The sequence below is a fragment of the Hippichthys cyanospilos genome, chromosome 7 (assembly GCF_059441005.1).
Source record: "Hippichthys cyanospilos isolate Australia breed blue-spotted pipefish chromosome 7, RoL_Hcya_1.0, whole genome shotgun sequence".
Taxonomy (NCBI): domain Eukaryota; kingdom Metazoa; phylum Chordata; class Actinopteri; order Syngnathiformes; family Syngnathidae; genus Hippichthys; species Hippichthys cyanospilos.
In genome coordinates this window covers 22,256,753-22,275,709 of record NC_142375.1, presented here as the reverse complement: position 1 = coordinate 22,275,709, position 18,957 = coordinate 22,256,753, and the positions used below count along the sequence as shown (strand labels likewise).

The window sequence follows — 18,957 nt, the reverse complement described above, 5'->3', positions numbered from 1 at the left end:
GGGAGTGGAAGGGTGTTGCAGAGAGAGGAACGTCACATGATCGCGACAATGGATCGTTCCGAGGTCAAAACTATGGCGGTTGATTGTGGCTGGTGAAGAAAAGAAAACTGGCAAGATATAAGAATTATGACGTTCGCAGATTTTTGACTTCTCATTCTGAAGTCAAAATTCTGACGTTAGCCAGATTGGGTCAGATTCTGACGAAAAAGTCGAGCTCACAGAATTCTCATTTTCAATGTCGTCAGGTTTAGTCAGATCCATCTTGATTCCTAGAATTCTCACTTTAAAGTGATGATTTTTTAAGTAAGTTTTCAGGGTTTTTTTTCTTAGACACAATTATGAAAATAAATCTGACTGTATTGTCAGAATTCGGACTTCAAAGTGAGAATTTATTAAGTAAGATTTCCCACAGTGACAGAATTCTGAGATGAGTGAGAGTCCTGCTCACTTTTTTGTTTCTTTGCTTAAAACAGTCCTTCTCAGATAATGGGCGGGGGGGAAGGGGGGGGGGGGTGACAGGGGGGGTGCGGATGACACCGGTGGAAAAGGCTTTGTTTTATCATGTGATGTTTAATTGCAAAAAAAAAACATGATTTTTTTTTTTCAGGCACTTTGATGCACTTGTTTATTTTTTTTTTCAGTTTTAGACTAAGCTGTAACCCGTATAAGCACCTTAAAAATATTTTGTTGTTGAAAGTTGATTTATTTTGCTTTTTTTGTTAACGTTAAAAAGGAGGCGGGTTTAGGTATACTTATACATTTTTTTTATCGATAATGATCTTATTTATAGTCAGCGTGTTGATTGGGCGGGGCTCGAAAACTTTTCTCTTTAATGGGGGGGGCTTGGCAAAATATAATTGAGAAGCACTGACTTAAAATAAGAAATATACCTATTCTCAAAATTCTGACTCATAAAAAAACTTAAAAATTGCAAAAATAAAATACAAACACTTATAAAGTGAGAATTCTGAGAAGAATCAAACCTAACTTTCTTAACGGTGAGAATTCTGTGAATAAAGACAGAATTCTGAGATCCAAAAGGACGCCCAAAAAGATGCCCCCAAAGTTGCCACCAAGTAGATGAAGTATGCATTTACTACACTGTGTAAGGGTGGAGTTGAAAAAATGCTGATAACTGACATCTATATCTCACTAGATGAGCTTTGCATTCCACACCCAAAAATTTGTTAAAAAAAAATAAACATCAAATCTAACTATAAAAAGATTTATTGTTTCCACTGAAAAATAATAAAAAACTGCTTGTGAGAAATTGAAAGTTCAATATCTTATAGTCAAAGGAACCAACATGATACCATTTTTTTTTACGCTTTTTCTTCTTCTTCTAAATCATGCACAACATTACGTGGGCGCCACCCAGTGATCAGACTGAGAAACCGTCGTTGAATTCAACTGTGACCAAATTGCGCTTTCCAAAAATTCTGGTTGAATGGGAGGTACTCCTGTTACCTGCACTTTGTGTACATTTTCCATATCTCAAAATGTAAATTCAACACGAGACATTTTTTCTCATGAGTCCCTAAGACGACAGAGGTCAAAGTGAAGTCATATGTCACCCATGGCCAAATAGTTATGGCTAAATGAAAGACAAAAAAAAAACAGAATTGCATGTGACTATTTCAATTCTTGAGATTGTGTAATAAAGATATCAAAAGAATCATTGTCAGCTTCTTTTTTTATTTTTTTTAAGTTTATAAACGCTGTTGGTTCTGATATGCCTTTATATGGACATTCCAGGACACTGCGGCTTTCTGGCAGTGGCATTTTAATCTTCCTTAAAAGTTGGATTATTGTTTTATTAGTGTATCGGTTCGGCTTCAGTCTAGCTGGATGAGGGCTCAGGGAAGAATCTCCGGGGCCAATACTTTCGAGAACACTGTTGTCTTTTTTTTTTTTCCAAGTTGAATCATTGTTTTATTACTTTGTTAAATGCGTTTAATTTGTGGAAGATGTTCCGAGAAGAATGTTGAGACCAGTGCCAGTTTCCTGATAGGAAAATAGGTGACATGAAGACCAGGCCGACACGTTTGTTTCATGCTGCCGTCACCAAAAAAAGATTTTTAATTATTATTCCTATTTTCCCCCCCTCCCATTTAAAAAATGTTTATTTAAAAGAATATCTAAAAATGAGGGATAATTCCAAACAAGTTGCGTGAACTACTTGTGAAAACAAATGTAGCGTCGTGGCACATTGGATGTGATTGATAAAAACTTAAAACTTTCCGACAACTTTGTTAAACATGATTGCAACTTGAACCACATTTGATTATTTGGATGAGATGCTGCCATTTTTGTTTGTAAAACACAACTTCTCTGTACAGTGACAAATGTATACAAGACCTGAGCTGTGTGTGGTTGTTTCCACCCTCTTAAAAAAAAAACAAATTTTAGGCAAAGAAACCATATTGCAAAGGTGTCAAACTCAAGGCCTGGGGGCCAGATCCGGCCCGCCACATCATTTTATGTGGCCCGTGAAATCCTGATTCGACTTTCTGGTTAAAACACCGAACTGGCAAGTGGTCTTCAAAAATCCAACATTTTTTTTGTGAGGGATCTGTCTTCTGAACATTTTTTGCAGGGCTATGATTTCAAAACTAGCTAAGTGTGTGACAAACAGACTTAAAATTTATCACAGCCCTCCGACAAAAATTAGAACTACAATGTGGCCCTCGATAAAATTAGTTTGACAAGCCTGCTTTAAATTCTACAACACAGGTGTCAAACTCAAGGCCCGGGGGCCAAAGTGGCCCCTCCATATCATTTTATGTGGCCCGTGAAATGCTCATTTGACTTTAGGTTTCAAACTAAAATATAAAACCAATGAAAAAAATCGTTTTTTTCCCCGATCTTGTCTTTTGAATAGTTTTTGCCTGCCTCTGATTTCAAACCGGAAATTTATTCCGGCCATATCCGAAAGTATAACTACAATGTGACCCACGTTAAAAAAATAAACTTGACATCCATCTAGATAGGTTTACAGTTTACGAGCGACCCATATTTGAGTGTATTTCATAAAATATATTACATTGGAAAAAAATGCACGTAAGGTATCAATTAGATCTTTCGAAATTGTTCGTCCCAAAACTAGACGTCATCATTTCTTCGAAATCATTTCATCTCAAATAATTTGCCTCGCTGCAATGACGCCCCCCCTGCACGCCCCTTTTAATTTCGAAAGTAATGCTCGGTGTCAAACATTTAGAATACACAGGAAATTTGTAACTATTGATCAAGCGATTATTGATCACAATGACGCAATAGGCTTGTTGGCTGCTTCGTTGTATTTTACACCAGCCTGCAAGCGTGTTAAAGGGGGAGTGACTAAAAGACGAATAAAATGAATGCATCTTTCCATAAAACGCAATCATAACGAGCACAAGCGAGGACTAGACTTACGTTTGGTAGCGTTGATGAGGTTCTTTCCATCTTTGTACAGCTCCTTAATGAACCTGTTGGTTTTGTCCAGCTCCGCTTCGTGAGCCTTAATCTTCTCCCTGAAGCAGGGACTATCCAAATAGCATTCGCTGAATTCCAGCGGGTGAAGTCCCATGTCTCCGTATGCTTGTCGACTTCTCTTGGAAGGGGGGAAAAAAAAAGTGAAATCCGGAATAAAAAAGAAAGAAAAAAAAAGCTAAGCTTTTTGGAGGGTGGGCTGCATAGCTAGTGAGCTTGGGAGCGGCTAACGTAGGCTAGCATGCTTGACTATTTTGTATGACACGCGCGCGAGTGTTGCTTTTTGTTGTTGTCAGATTTTAAGTGCAGAGAAGCTGGAGAAAGTTGCTGAGAAACGAGGCGAATCGGTAAAAGAACGCCAAGGCGGTTGTCAAAAAGCTGCCGCGTGCATGTTTTCTTTGCCCTCAACAAACTCACCCCACCTAGCAAAAGTGACAGATTGAGAAACTCTGCTGACATCTGCGTGAGTGTATGGGCAAACTTCAACCAAAGAGTGTTCAGCGCCGATGGGAAGGATTTAGCTTTCGCCACTCCCGCTTTTTTTTCCACGGGAAAATCAACAAATGACAGCATCGATACATTGAAATATTTGTCACGTTTAAAAGTTATCATTGGTAAAACCTCGAAAGACTCACGTTCAAATAGTGTGGTGTTTTTTAAACTAGGAAATGCGACGTCGTAATACAACCGGGGAATTCTCTTGGTCCAGTTGAAGCGCTTTGGGGCTTCGAAATCTGCCCCACATAACCCGCTATTTATTTATTTATTTATTTATTTATTTATTTATTTATTTATGTGTGTGTTTAATCACTCACTTACTCATTCATACATTTATTCAATGTTTTACTACATTATGGACAAAAAAGTTGTAAAGTACTGAGATTAAAAAGAAGCGAAAAAAAAGAATGGAAAGATAAAAATGTACTCGGTAGAACTGTAAACTGAAATTGAATGAAGGATTAAGAACCGGTTGGGAAAGTTATGACTTTGCCGCTGCCTATTTTTTTCACGGCAAATCAACAAATTACAATTTCAGGAAAACATCGGAAAGACATAAACACACGTTTGTAAACATGAAAAAATGTAATGCTGTATAGTTCTGCGAATAGACGAATATATAAAGATCTGATGACGTTAATCTTAAAGTTACTCATTTGGAAAAACTTGCTTTTTTAAAGGTAAAAATTGGAAGGGAATATAGGATGATGATAACTCATTAGCAAAAACAATGAATTGAAATCAAACGTAGGATGAAGAACACGAGCTCTCAAGTCAGTTTTCCGAGTTTGAATTTAGAATTATTTTATTTCCATGCAAAACATGTTTTTGTAATTATTTTTTTTATGGGAGGGATACGAGATGTTTAGGCGGAACTATTTCGACGTAACTGTTTAACACCCGAGCTGATTTGCGGTAAGGACCTGACTAGCTCAATGATGCTATTAGCTCCAGTTCCTAGCCGAATGTGTTTGAATTAACGGGAAAGCTTACATATCACTGGTTTCTTTGTTCTTGTACTGAACCGACCTCGAGATGCCTCCTTGGAGAAGAAAAGACTTCTGGAGTCTTATCATAAAATACATAATGTGTTGACTTAAAACGTGTCTTAAACGTCATCAAAAAAAAAAAAAAAACGATAACAAGTACCTCGTTCCAGTGATCATCCCTCTGTGATCTGAACTATTTTACGGTAAGTCAGCAACTGTGACGATTTACATTATTCTAAATTAATACATGGCTATGACGCGATGTGTAAATCATTCGTTATATTTCGTCAACACTTAAGTTGTAATACAGTAAACAATGTTGCACGTGCATTCTATCATTCCATGAGAAATTTGCTCATAGTGATTCTGCCTTCCCTTCGTATACAAAACTAATAAATTAAAACAAACCAGTAGCGCTACTTTACTTGTGGGTTGTCTGCCCGATTCTATTACTGTACAAGATTAGAATACAAAAAAATATATATAATTTTGACATTTCTTCTTGAATTTGACATCTTTTTTATATACTGTACTATTTGTAGTTTTGTTTCTTTGATGGCAAAATAGGAAATTGTAGTCTTATTAAAAACAAAACGAAAATTGAAAGCATAACTTATAAAAAGTGCATTCCTGTGAAACTTTATTTTCATTTTATTGTTCACACATATTCAATATGAAACAATCGGAGCAGTGCTCCCAGTTTTGTTGTATAGCTTCTGTACATTGGCAATAAAGGCACTCAATTATATTCTGTTCTTATTCTATGTTTTAATCGGAGTTGAATTAGAGACAACAAAAGGATAAAACGATATTAAAAGTGAGTCCTATTTCCTGAGGATTTGTGATAATGTCACAAGGGCCACTAATGGTGCCATAGCAATTTGGACATCTGTCTCTCAGTTAAGAGGTCCCGGGTTTAAAATAGTGGCTTAGGCACTCATTTTTGTAGGTCTTCTCTGACTACTCTGACTCAATCAAATCAAAAGATTGCATGTTAGTTGGATTGAAGACTCCAATTTGTCCGTTGTGACTGGAAACCATTCCAATTCCTGAGCGTTAGCTGGGATTGGATTCAGCTTATCTACAACCTTCATGAGGATCAAGCAGTACCGTGTAATCACAACTTGTTCACAGGGGATGCCTAATGCCAGTGCCAGGCCAAAGCACGGCGGCAGGAGAACCCGCAGGCGGCGCCGAGAGGACCCAGCCAGGAACCAGCTGGTGTCCAGCTCTCTGGAAAGCGCACAGCAGTGCCTCTTCAACCAAGACTATGGGCCAGCATTCGTACACTACCTGCTGGTTCTCAACCTGGCGCCCGAGTTCAAGGAGTTTGCCAGGGTAATGTGTGCAAGCGTTTGGCTTTCAGGAAAAAAAAAAAAGAGTTATTATATTTATTTTTTTTCTTGGATTTCTTATAGGAGTCTTTCCGCTTCACACTTTTTAAATGGGCCGAGGAACTGGATTCGGCAGGCCGCGTTCAGGACCTCTTTGGCTGCTATGAGCAAGCACTGGAGCTTTTCCCTGCAGATGAGGTTATTCTGAACAGTATGGGCGAGCACCTGTTCAGGTATTTTGATTTCGATAGGAAAAAAAAAAGGTTAACAACTTTAGGTTGTAGTACTGACAATTGGAGCAAGGTGGCTTTATTTATTGGACTACAGCTTTCACAATTGAATCTTTGAAAAATTAAATATCCTATCAATTGATCAAATAATATACAGGAACATCTCTTTTTTTATTATATTCTATGCATATTCATTTTTAGACACCCATCAGAAATAGCCTATGCTAACCGGATAGCAATTGCGATTAGTGTGCTAATATTTACCATCTAGTCAACAAAAGTCACACACAAATGGACACAGTTGCCTCTAGTTTTCATAGTATTTTTTTCATGTTTTTTTTTTTTTTTTGCATTTAAAATACAACTATTAATAAAATAAACAACTGAAAATATAACATGAAATAATACCTTTGATATATATATATATTTTTTAATAAATCAGAATGGGTTTTCGAGATGAAGCGGCGGGCCATTTCTTCAAGGCTCTGAAGCTGAAGCCAGATTTCCCAGAGGCCAGGGAGAATTTCTACCGTGTGGCCAACTGGCTGGTGGAACGCTGGCACTTCCTCATGCTCAATGACCACGGGCGTAACCGCAAGTACCAGCAGGCCATCCAGAAGGCGGTGCGGAGCGGTTGCACCACCGTACTGGACATAGGTACTGGCACTGGGATCCTTGGGTGAGATACAAACGCTAGTGTATGTTTTGTGATTTGGTGTGACTTTGTCATACCTTATATCGTTTACATAATTCCCCACAATTCTCTGTTGGCAGCATGTGCGCTAAGAAGGCGGGAGCCCCTGAAGTGTACGCCTGCGAGCTTTCCAGGACCATGTACGAGCTGGCCTGCGAAGTGGTGATGGCCAACAGAATGGGCGGAGACATTAAGATACTCCACATGAAGTCTCTAGAAATGGAAGTGCCAAAGGACATCCCGCATAGGTACGCAACAGGGCCTTACGCTAGGATGGAAATTTGAGTTTATGGATTTTGATGTCTCGAAATGGATAGAATATGGGGGATATTTGTTTTTCTGAGATTTTTACCACTGTGAAATTAACTAAAATAAAAAAAAGAATATCTGAAGCAAAAGGCCCAAAGGAAAGCTAGCTAACATGTTAACATTCAATCTGTCTGACAAAATGTTTGAAATAGCTAGCTTGCTAACATGATATCATTTTATCTATCTATCTATCTATCTATCTATCTATCTATCTATCTATCTATCTATCTATCTATCTATCTATCTATCTATCTATCTATCTATCTATCTATCTATCTATCTATCTATCTATCTATCTATCTATCTATCTATCTATCTATCCATCCATCCATCCATCCATTCATTCATTTATTCATCCATCCATTCATTCATGCATGCATTCATTCATTCATTCATCAATCTATTGTGGTCTATGATAGTGTGTCTTCATTAGCTTTAACGAAAACAACAACAAATAAACAACAAGAAAGAATTACAGCTCCACTTCAAGTATCTAGGGTCATTACTAATACTTAGTTACTTTTCAAAAGTCTTCCTCTCCCTCCGCCAGGGTGTCGCTGGTAGTGACGGAGACGGTAGACGCCGGTTTGTTTGGAGAAGGCATCATCGAGAGCCTCATCCACGCCTGGCACCACCTGCTGCTGCCTCCACAGGTAACGACACAAGCAATCACTGTAGGGGTCTACTGTAGACGGCAGGAATTGCTGCCCATGTTTTCACCGTCGCAAAACAAAGTGATCAAGCATAGAGACGGGTGTGATATATTTATGGTACTGAATTTTTAAGAATCACTGAATTTTCACTGTTTTGTCAAGTGAGTATTTTTTTTTCTTTTCTACAGAGGGAAGAGACTGTATCCAGTGACCCTTCTGCAACTGGTCGCGTCATCCCCGCCGGAGCAACGGTGTTCGCCATGGCTGTTGAGTGTCTGGAGATCCGTCGGCATAATAAGTAAACAAAGCACATTGTTAGTGTTGAACATCTCAACTGAAACGGCGATGATTCAATTCTACCAGTGAAAGACTGATTGATTGATTTTCGATTCAGGAATTTTATTATCACGTACCTATTGCTGACTTCATATCGTCAAGATAACCGAGTTTCTATACATGGACCAAAAATGGCGGCAAAGTTGTATGGGTTATTTAAATGTAAAATGACTGAAGAATGAGAGCATTTATCTTTTTCAGGCTTTGCGTGTCGGAGGTGGGCGGGCTGTCGATGGCAGCGGCCCAGCAGCTGCGCAGTCCGGTGAGCTGCAGCACCGAACCGGACGACTCCATGGAGCCGTACACCACTGAGAGACTCAGCAGGCTCCCCGGAGGCTACACGGCCCTCACCGAGCCGCTCACCGTCCTCCACATCGATTTTAATCACGTGCAGGCAAGCTGAGAGTTTAAAGCTTGTCTCTGATCACCCCTGAGAATAATTAATGATGGCAATTTCAGCCCGTAACTTATAAGTTTACTTAATGTGCCTGCAAGACCTCTAGACCAGAATTTGACCCTCAAATTAATGGTCAATCCGTTATGGTATTTTTCTCTACAGGAGCTGGAGGGTCTGAGCTCCAGGCCAGTCCAGCGGTTGCACCTGCCGGTGGTGCGAGAGGGCGAGCTGGACGCCCTGGCTGTGTGGTTCCAGCTACACTTGGATGAAGAGAACAGCTTGTCAACGGGACCCCACGAGAACACCTGCTGGGAGCAAGCCATCTACCCCGAGCACACCAGCAAAGGTGAAACAGGATCATGTTGATTGCACAGTGCCAAATCACTATCAGTAAACTATAAGTGAAGGGAGAACTCAAAGGGACACGGGATTGCGCCAAGGGGTATCTCACATCGGTTGGGGGTTGATGCCTTGCTCAAAGGCATCTTGGTATTGAATGTCTAAGATGACTGATCATCTCTGTCCAATAAAAAGCTTATCTTTTAGGAATGGGATGAGATGAGAAACCCACAGGAGTTCCCATCTTTGTACAGCACAAGATCTTGTCTTTTTAGGCCTGAATTGTGGAATATGTGGAATTGTGGCCTCTGCTCAACAATATGCCAGTATACTTTCTTTTTCTATGACGGAAATCTATACATACCGCATTTCCACTTCTAATCAGAAGAGGGCGCTTTTTCCCTGCTAAGAATAGAACGTGGTCATGACGATAATGGAGTCAGACGCACAGCTCGTCATCCTCCAGATGGCAGCTGTCGTTGCGGGAACCCCTCGTCATCCACCTTCATCAACTCCATCCGCTTCTTTCCGGCCTTTGTTATTTGTGCGCCGTGATCGGCTGCGACACACTTTAGCGATCATGAAATATGCATTTTGCGCTCGAATTTGACACGAAGACGAGAACAGATGTTATTCTCGAAGGAGTCCCCCGCCACACCTTACCCCGCCCCGTGTCCTTTGGAATCTCATTGTTCTCCTTCCGCTGTCACTTGTCCTCATCTCCAATTCTATTTCATTTACAATTCTATCATCACCTTGCCTTAGTCAATAAATTAGCTTGATGGCTAAAGGCGTAAAATGTTTTTGTTTTTTAGCATACGTTTGATTTGTTTTAATTCCTCATTTTTGTATTGACTGTGGAGTCTTTAACAGTGGCATTTTAGTTTCCATATAAAAGTTGTCTTTAGTAGATTTGGTCGGTTTTAATGCATTATACTTATGCATTAAACAGATACAGTTTTGTATTGCATTAAATGTATTGCAAAACATTTTTCTTAACCAATTAATGTTGCTTATTTTGTATTTAAGTGATACCAAAAATACACCACCACCACCATGACTGAATTGTTGTGTGTGTGTGTGTGTGTGTGTGTGGGTACCTGAATTCCTTTAAACGTGAAAAGTATTTGCACTCTACATATTACTGCAGTACACATTTCTTTACATCTAAAATTATTAAACGTTATACACCATCTGTACCGTTGTCCCTTCCCGTTCCCTATTGTTTGACAGTAGTCTCACGGTGAGCCGTGTCATATTAGTGGCACCTGGAAGTCTAATTAGAGTGAAGCTTGTGGCTTCATACATGTCTCCGTCACAGTGTGTGTGACCTTGACTAAGCACAGCTCACGGGCACTCCTACAAGACACGTGATTGGCTATAAATTTTCTCAACATGTTATCGGCTACTGACGATCATCAATTTTATAGGATGGCTGTAAATGAGCTAAAAATATCTACCGCTTACGTATTTCTAAATGTTTTTCTAATTTGGTCAAATCTTTGGGTGTCAACAATTGAATCTGTTGGTGTTTTTCTAAATTTCCTCCATCAGGCTTTCTTCTAAAATGTGGCGACGAGCTGATTGTAGAAGTGTCCTGCCAGGACGCTTACCTGAGGCTCTGCAGCGTGGCCGTGCTGCGAGACGGTCAGGAGATCCCTCTGGGCACGTGTCCGGACCCTGGCCGCTCCAGCGACACCCCCAACGCCGAAGCAGAGCTGTGCAACGCCCTGGCGTCGCTCCAAACGCAGCAACACCAAGGCGTGTGCACGCTAGAGTGCTGGGAAATGGCGCTCTTGAACAATTCCGACTACCATCGCAGTTTTGCCGGCGCCTTGTCCAAACTCATCGGCCGCTTAAAGGCCCAATTCCAAAGCCCGGAGGACCCCGCTGATGTTCCTACGCAACTTGGGAAGGTATGGCGTTGGATTTGACCAATTACCATTTTGAAACACTCATGTTTACAAGTCTATGTGCTGTTTTAGAGGTTCTCAAACTGAGTTGCCGGGACCCCTTTATAATCCTGAGCCATAGAGCCGAAAGAGTTCAACTTTTATTAATCATAATCGTCCGGGCCCTAGTTGAGATTGAAATGCAAATATGTTGAACTTCAAAGTTAAAAAGAACTGAACTCTATTAGACACTAGAGATTCTTTAATATAAACGTCTGTTAACAAAGATATCACTATATTTTTGTTTACTTCTCATAATTGTCTAAGTAAGATGTCGAGCATTTAAGGTGTGGGGCTATTATAAAATGTTGTCATTTGAAATGCATAGGAACCCTGCAATGCCTATCTTCTCTACATTCTGGACGTATCGGAGGGCTTCTCGTTGCTCTCGCTCATCGCCGCCAGCCACGGCAGGGTGAAGGCCTACAGCTCGGTGGAGAAGAGCAAGCACCAGGATGTGCTGGAACGCCTGGCCCGCGCCAACGGCGTTCCGGAAGGGAGCTTAGAGTTCTGGCTGAAACACGGCGAGGATGAGCAGGGGGCGCTGCAGAGGCCCTCGCAAGAGAAACTGTGGAGCGCCATCTTCCTGGACTGCGTGGAGACGTGCGGGCTCGTTCGGCAGAAGCTGATGGAGAAAGCGTCTTTGGCCAGGTGAGGTGGAACGTCAGTCCTCGCGGAGCACAATTTGAGAATGAATGGGTGATGGGGGTTTACAGGTTCCTAGTGTAAAAAAAAAAAAAGAAAAGAAAAGAAAAAAAATCACATTTGCAAGCATTTAGGAATGAATGCATGGTGCCGTTTTGATCCTCTACATGTTATGACAGTTGAGTCTATTTCTTAAGATGCCTGCTGGAGAGCGGCGGTCGTGTCTTCCCTAGCAAAATTGTGGTTCTGGGCATGCTGGTGGAGTCAGACACGCTGCTGCTGGAGAGCGCCGTCCAGGGCCGCGAGGCCACGCTCGGCTTTAACATCGCGCCGTTTATCAACCAGTTCACCGTGAGTAGCCGTTGCAAAGTGCCACTGTCGACTCACACAGCTGTAGAACTCAGTCAATCCGTCGATCTACGATCCTTTGTGCTTCAGGTTCCGGTCCACGTATTCCTGGATTTCTCCACGTTAGCGTGTCGACACCTCAGTGAACCCGCCGAGCTTTTCGTTTTGGACCTGATGGACGCTACTGCTAATTATGACGAAAGGGAAGTCCAGGTGGGTTCTGCTGTGGAGCTAAACACATTAAGCTTTGTCTTCCAAACCTCTGTGTGTAGCAAAAGTTATTATCGCTTCACTAGTGTGTAGCGCGCTTAGCTAGCAGGTCATGCAAGATGCTACGTTATTACTAGACGTAGAAACAACCAAAACTTGTTAAATTACTAATGCATAAGTCATTTTAGGTTCTACCGGGAACAAAACATACATAAATTTGAAAGGTGAGGTAAAATGCTAAATATGCTTGCCCACTAGAGATTTGCTTTTCCAATAACGTTTGGCACTGAAAGAGTTAAGCTATGGCTACTTGAACAATGCGTTATACTGCCCCCAGTGGAGAAGATGAGAACATCACATGGATCAGCAAAATGAAGTGAATTCAAGCAGTAAATCATGCTGAAGCAAGCTGTTTGGAAAAAAAAAAAAAACTTGTAAAAACCTTTGCCTTGCGGATTGAATGAGGTTAATATAAGGAAACGTACCAAAACGTAATTAGCTTGAACACAAATCAGTTGAAGAAAAAGCCCTGTCCCAGATGACTTTTTCGTCTCACTTGATCATTGCCGACAAGTAAAAACGCGGATATAATCAATAGCGTGAGATAAAATGATCATAGTAAGCAAATAAAGTCCAGTCCAGATCAAAGTCTTTTCCTCCTAAGGTCCGAACGACGTCGTCGGGCAGAATCACGGCGGTGCCCTTCTGGTACGACATCCACCTGGACGAGGACACTCGAGTCAGCACGCTGGCCCCCAACTCTCATTGGAAGCAGGCCGCCGTGGTCCTGCAGCGCCCCCTGGAGGTAGCGTCCGGAGAACGAGTCCGACTCGCCGTCAAACTGCGTAACAGCAGCATCTCCGTCGAGGTACGAAGAGATGAGTGACGTTGGAACAGTTTCATCCGCTAGCATGAGTATTTTTAAACGCTGCCATTGGTCTTTTAATGTCGCGTTGCTGTCTAAAACTAGCAAGAACATTTTATTAATAAAAAGTCAGAAAATGTTAAACATTGTCTTTTATTCGAATGTAAAGAAACCACCATTTGGTCTGCTTTACTGTTGGTTTTATTGGTAAAAATAAAGCTGTGGAAGGCATTAGAATGAAAACCTGCACCAAAAAAAAAAAAAAAAGAGGGCGGGGTTTATGTCGATAGAATCATAATCTTATGAAAACAAATTCATTTTTCGTCATGTAGAAAGTATTTCTTGTTTGGGTAAACGTAATTTCAATGTAAATTTAATAAAGGTTCAGAAATAGTCCAATTATTTAGCCATTTTCTGCAGTAAAACGTTAGACTTTTGCCTAAAATTAATTTGAGTATTTTTCATGTATAACTACTACATTTAATAACATATTTTCCACTTGCTGTCGACTGAAAATGACATCACCTGTGCTTAAGACTCGGGTAATGAATAATCATGCCTCACCTGTTGGTCATGTGATTTTCACAAGCTGAGCTTTGATTGGTCGTGACCTGCGGCTTCAGTACGTGATGTCATTTTCAGTCGACAGCTAGTGGCAAAATTGTGTTTTCAAATTATTACCATGACTTTTTTTTGGCAGGTGCTGAAATAAGTTGAACTTTTTTCATCTTTATTTTGGTAATTATTTTTTTTTTGCCCCTGAAATACTCTTACATGACACCATGATTTATCCCCGCAAATAAGTAACAAATGAGGCTAAATGGCTAAGGCTCTATAGTTTGAAAACCTGACTTGAAAGTCATATCATGAGAGTTGTGAGTCAGTTGTTCATTTCTGTCATTCCTTCACTGAACATTCTTGCAGCTGTCATGTTATTGATTTGTTTGCCACAGTTAGCAAAGTCATTGGGTCCCGCCCATTTGTTAGCGACGATGTCATTAAGTGACGACGATCAAATCCGCCTGGGCGGGCTCTTGGGGTCCGCCGTCCCCGCTTCCGTCGTCGTCGCTCGCGTCGCTTGCGACTTCCTGCGATCGGCCGAGGCCGGCGGGGGCCGACAGGGAGTGGGGGGTCCGTCCCATACCTTGGTAGCGGCCCCCGGGCGAGGGCGGATCGGACGGCGCCTCGCCGACGGCGTCTTGCGAAACCGACGACGAGAGGAGACCGGCGCGTTCGCTGGAGCTCTGCGCCTCTTCGAAATAGGGCTTCCGGGGGCGACCCATCACTGTGCGGCCTGTCAAATGAGACAGGAAAAATAGTTTGAATATTTATAGGATTTATTACGCTAGCCGCATAAAAGTGAAACGGATCGACACCGACCCACGTTGCGGACTTGTTCCGAGATGTCGGCCCGGACGTCGGAGACGTCCCACATGGCCATGAAGGAGTCAAAGCAGGAGCCCTCTTCGGCCTCCTGGATGTAAGGCTTGTACGTGAAGCTCACGTGATGAGCTATGGCCGCCAGGAACATTTCTACGCAGATCACAAAGTCCTGAGTTGGCAAGCGGGAGAGACAAACATTGGAACGTTAGACCAGACAACAAGGTGGGAGAGACGACCTTAGCCAAGGCCAAACGAAAAGTTCACATGAGCAGTATTTTTGAGTCATTTTCTTCCACGTCATTCTCGCTGTATTTTAGCAAGGGATGGCGCACTCTTCGTAGTGTGATAACTAAGTGATCTTGATATGAAGAACTTTGAGATGTTGTCACCATCTGGGTGAAATTGCAGCTCCCTAGTGTCTTCTTTCAATGCTTAATTAAACTGCATCACTAATGACCATGTGCATTTGTATAAAGGTTAACACAAAGTCATAGAATTTGTTGTACATACAATCTAGCAAGGAGTTACTGCATGTTCCAATTAATTTGCTCTTTATTTGGAAAAAAAAAAAACATACATTTCCTGCACAGCATTAAAAGGCATTACATTACAATTGAAACCATGGTAAAATCTGACATACCCCCATTTGCGAACCGCTGCTATTATTAACATCAGCGAACACAAACAGATTTGCTCACCTGTAGTCCGGTGGCTACGGCCTCCACGCTTTGCCAGTCCCACGTGCGTTTCTCTGAGATGATGCCGACCTTCACTAGCAAGGCGATGAGCACAGCTTGCCTGCAAAGTAAAAGAAAAATGCGAAAATACTCAAATATGAAACGACATCATGTTGTAAAACATTTGAGGATATTTACCAAAATGAGACGAACACCACCATTTTGACACATAGGAACTTGCCCACTGGCTTGATGGGACTAAGCTCCTCTCGCAGGGCCCTGTAGAACAGCACCAGGCAGTACATGGCAAACTAGATGAACACAAGAATAACATTGTTAGGGCTCTCACCATTAAATCCTTTCATATCGATAATTCCATCAATTAATCAAGTCCTGGTTTGGAATCTACCAAAATGTGCTTGTGCTAACATGTTTAGCAATCGCGATTAGCATTAGCGCACGAGTGATTACCATTTAAGGTCATCGAACACTAACTACCGTTTGGTTCACGAATATATAATGTTATTGGTACATTATCCATGAAATAGTGTTCTTAAAGTCACTTACTGACAATACTTCAACAAGACTCCTTGAGTAAACGACAACAAGGTCAATAACTTCCTGTTCTTCTTCTCGATGAGCAGACTAGGCACGTCACTGGTTAAAATTTGGACACCTAAAACCAAGCCACTGTGGATTGTTTGTAGTGAAAGGTTATTTTCAAGGATAACACCTCCCTAGTGTTTTATGGAGAAATCCATAACTTTATTTTAGTAAGCTCCATGTGCTAATATCGTCTTTAATGAAAGCCTGCTAACTACCAAATCAGTGTTTTTAAGGTCGTTCGACCCCTACGTGGTGCACCAAGGGAAGCAATGGAGTCATATGTCAAGATGGTCTTTGCAAAGGTACTGTATTTTTTACCTTTTCCACTTTGCAAGAACTGAAGGTAGTTTTCTTGATAAATTAAAGCTCATTCCAAACTTATGATATTTCCTGATTTTTGGTGGAGTCTTTCTCCCATGCCGCCATTGCGACACAGCGTTCTATTGCAAGAAAGTTCCGTGCAGAAAACAGTGGTGCAAACATGTTTCTGGCGGAGCTCGGAGACGGACATTTTTAGCCGGCTTATTTTATATGTCCCCCCCCTCCCCCAGAATGACATTATACAATATGAATTTTATACATAGAGAAATTGCAGTACCAGCTGTGACATGTTGTTGACAATAACCAGGTAGGTCCAAGCGTTGGTGGAACTAAAGTTTCCTTCGTCGTACACTTTGCATAGTTGACAGATGCTACCGAGAAGAAAAAGAAGCGTCAAAACGCGCAAATGATACATGAAATGCGGCCCGAGTATGACCTTACAGAGCTATAACCGTTGTGACAGGCCGAACCACCGTGTACTGCAGCACGCCCAGCTTGCACCTCAGTAACAAAACCCTTTGGAGGAAACATTTGATTCAGTTGGAATGCTGTCGTACGGGAAATGTTAACTCCAGTAAACTCACTCTCCCATGGGCCACGGCGGGCAGCAGCAGAGGGGCGGGAGGTGTTTCTGCTGCTCCTGGACCTCCAGCATCATGACCAAGCTGGGGTACTGGTTCTCCAGGTAGTTGAGCAGGAAGGTCATGAAGTTGTAGATGACGTAGGCCTCGTAGCACTCCCGGCACGTGTCCACGTAAATGGCGATGTGGGGATATTTCAGGGCAATCCACTGCAAGAGTTTAAGACAAAAATCATTATTGTATTTTACTTACCATAAGGCGCACCTTCAATGGATGGCCTATTCTAAAACAGTTTTCATATATAAGACTACAGTAGTGGCTGGGGTTGCGTTATGCGTCCACTAGATGGAGCTGCGCTAAAGGGAATGTCAACAAAACAATCAGATAAGTCAGTCAAACTTTTCATTTAGAAATTAAGAATACAGATGATTTGTGGAAAACACTATCTGAAGAATGGGAAAAATTACATTAAAAAACTGGTTAGATCAATAAACGCTAACTCACACTGTCTAAGCTGTAGATTGGCACCATCCACAGTATTCTGGAACGGAATCAAGAAAATAAGAGGTAATAAATACATGTTTTGAAAACGCATTTTCCTGGATGTTAAAAGTGTCTTGTTTACCTGATGATAGGTTTTTGAAGCTCAGGCTGAGTGTAGTGAACTAGATGCTGCAGGATGCCCCATAATGATATCGGTATGGTCATGAAGACAAATATCCCGGCTATGAACCATGCCTTGTTATGAGTGCCGACCTACCATTAAAAAAATAATAATAATATGTGAGACGAGGGGGAAATGGCCACCGTGTCATCAATGTTAGGGTCATGCTTCAAAATAAAGGCAATTTGTTAAGTCTGACAAGTGAGGAATTAATCTGAAATTTACTTAGTTAAAACAACAACAATATGTGTCAATAAGCAAAACAGATGAGATATGGTGATAGCAAGTGCAAATAAACACATTTTAAGTACAAATTCCAATGCTTTTGTCAGCTCATATAACAACCATTAAATTCACAAAATACGAATCCAATGTGAACTGCATAAAAATCTTAACGCAATTGGCCCATAATGCACCGCGCTCAGGTAAACGTGGGCGTTCTACTCACCTCTGACTTCTGTAATTCCCACACGCACAGCGGCAGGACCACAAGCAGCAATAAAATGTACAACAAGACCACCAGAGGCCGAATCCATCTTCTCCAGTTGCCGCAAGAACAAGGCATGCTGACATGAAGATGACTTAGTTTTTAGCGGCTAACGAAACATTGGACGATCCGCAGAAGTAACAAAAGCCTTCCCCGTACCCAAGTGAGTAAAGGTCGAAGTTATTGTTAAGGAAACATGTTAACTGTTTGCTCATGTGACTTCAATTTTCCCCAGCCGTGTGGCTAGGCTAGCGTTAGCTCGCCGGTCGTTTTGCCATGTAAACAAACTACGTACGTGGCCGTATTCAACCCGCTGTCGAAAGCTTTTTTTAGGTTTATCGCATTGTTGAAATGCTATTTTTATAACGAGGCAGATTATCCCTATTTTCGAAAATCCTAATGAGTTAAACTGGGTTTTTTCTTCTGTGGTAAGCCTCAAAGTTTACAAAATACTTCCTTCAGTCGGGTACTTCCTGCTTTCGGGTTTGGAACGGTTTACATTATCAGGTGTGATTGGCGGCGTTGTTTCACTAGGCCAATCAGAGGAGTTTATACAGAGAGGCGGGGATTGGGTGCTTTGACTATGACTTCCTTTCTCCACTAGATGGCAATACTTGATAACAATTGCTGATTAGACGGAAAGGTTTTTGGCTTTCACATGGTCCTGGTTACTTTAGCTTAAGTTTAATTCTGAACTTTACAGGTTTGCAACTTTGTGATAATGCATCTGCTTTCCAAGAAGGAGATTAAATCATCTTAAAATACTTTTACGGTGTTATTTTTCAACATACTTTACACAAAATGAAACAATCCTAAAGATGTAGGAAAATGGGAAGTTAAATAATTATTTTCAGGGTGATATTGGCTATAGTGTATTGAGGCTGACATCTTTTTTTTTTGTTTTTGCCTTTGAAAGAAGAAGAAGAAAAGAAAAATAGGTTGTTGTTATTTTTTTTTCTAATTTACCT

The 18,957-nt window shown here is 41.3% G+C and overlaps 3 protein-coding genes and 1 long non-coding RNA gene across 5 annotated transcripts in view; 2 read left to right on the top strand and 2 right to left on the bottom strand.

Annotated features, from left to right (window-relative positions):
• Positions 1–3,922, bottom strand: part of arhgap10 (Rho GTPase activating protein 10) — a 53,320-nt gene extending 49,398 nt beyond the window's left edge. For both annotated transcript variants that reach the window (XM_088420370.1, XM_088420372.1), the window contains exon 1: positions 3,415–3,922. In XM_088420370.1, the coding sequence (XP_088276496.1) occupies positions 3,415–3,568 (154 nt within the window). In that variant the 5' untranslated portion in view covers positions 3,569–3,922. The remainder of the gene's footprint in view (positions 1–3,414) is intronic.
• Positions 3,923–4,894: 972 nt separating this feature from the next.
• Positions 4,895–13,414, top strand: prmt9 (protein arginine methyltransferase 9). The gene is made up of 14 exons (XM_088420050.1): positions 4,895–5,161; positions 6,093–6,296; positions 6,377–6,525; positions 6,965–7,201; positions 7,297–7,464; positions 8,076–8,178; positions 8,367–8,476; positions 8,716–8,908; positions 9,074–9,257; positions 10,805–11,166; positions 11,531–11,853; positions 12,045–12,198; positions 12,286–12,408; positions 13,070–13,414. Exons 2-14 carry the CDS (start codon positions 6,096–6,098, stop codon positions 13,289–13,291), a joined length of 2,529 nt encoding a protein of 842 aa, XP_088276176.1. The 5' UTR covers positions 4,895–5,161; positions 6,093–6,095; the 3' UTR covers positions 13,292–13,414.
• tmem184c (transmembrane protein 184C) lies at positions 13,405–18,802 on the bottom strand. The gene is made up of 10 exons (XM_088420051.1): positions 17,951–18,802; positions 17,464–17,594; positions 17,343–17,379; positions 16,842–17,047; positions 16,699–16,773; positions 16,535–16,628; positions 15,529–15,641; positions 15,352–15,451; positions 14,651–14,822; positions 13,405–14,564 (listed from the first exon to the last, which is right to left on the bottom strand). Exons 1-10 carry the CDS (start codon positions 18,065–18,067, stop codon positions 14,269–14,271), a joined length of 1,341 nt encoding a protein of 446 aa, XP_088276177.1. The 5' UTR covers positions 18,068–18,802; the 3' UTR covers positions 13,405–14,268.
• Positions 17,942–18,957, top strand: part of LOC148421610 (uncharacterized) — a 70,284-nt gene continuing 69,268 nt past the window's right edge. The window contains exon 1 of the long non-coding RNA XR_015866208.1: positions 17,942–18,152. This is a non-coding gene — a long non-coding RNA (uncharacterized LOC148421610). The remainder of the gene's footprint in view (positions 18,153–18,957) is intronic.

Bases quoted from the DNA above. Each gene is read 5' to 3' on its own strand.
- prmt9 (XM_088420050.1), top strand. From the start codon at position 6,096: ATGCCTAATGCCAGTGCCAGGCCAAAGCACGGCGGCAGGAGAACCCGC. The intron at 7,202-7,296 runs GTGAGATACAAA...CTCTGTTGGCAG, and splicing joins ACTGGCACTGGGATCCTTGG to CATGTGCGCTAAGAAGGCGG. The intron at 8,477-8,715 runs GTAAACAAAGCA...TATCTTTTTCAG, and splicing joins GAGATCCGTCGGCATAATAA to GCTTTGCGTGTCGGAGGTGG.
- tmem184c (XM_088420051.1), bottom strand. From the start codon at position 18,067: ATGCCTTGTTCTTGCGGCAACTGGAGAAGATGGATTCGGCCTCTGGTG. The intron at 17,595-17,950 runs GTGAGTAGAACG...TTTTAATGGTAG, and splicing joins GGGAATTACAGAAGTCAGAG to GTCGGCACTCATAACAAGGC. The intron at 14,823-15,351 runs GTGAGCAAATCT...TTGCCAACTCAG, and splicing joins CCGTAGCCACCGGACTACAG to GACTTTGTGATCTGCGTAGA.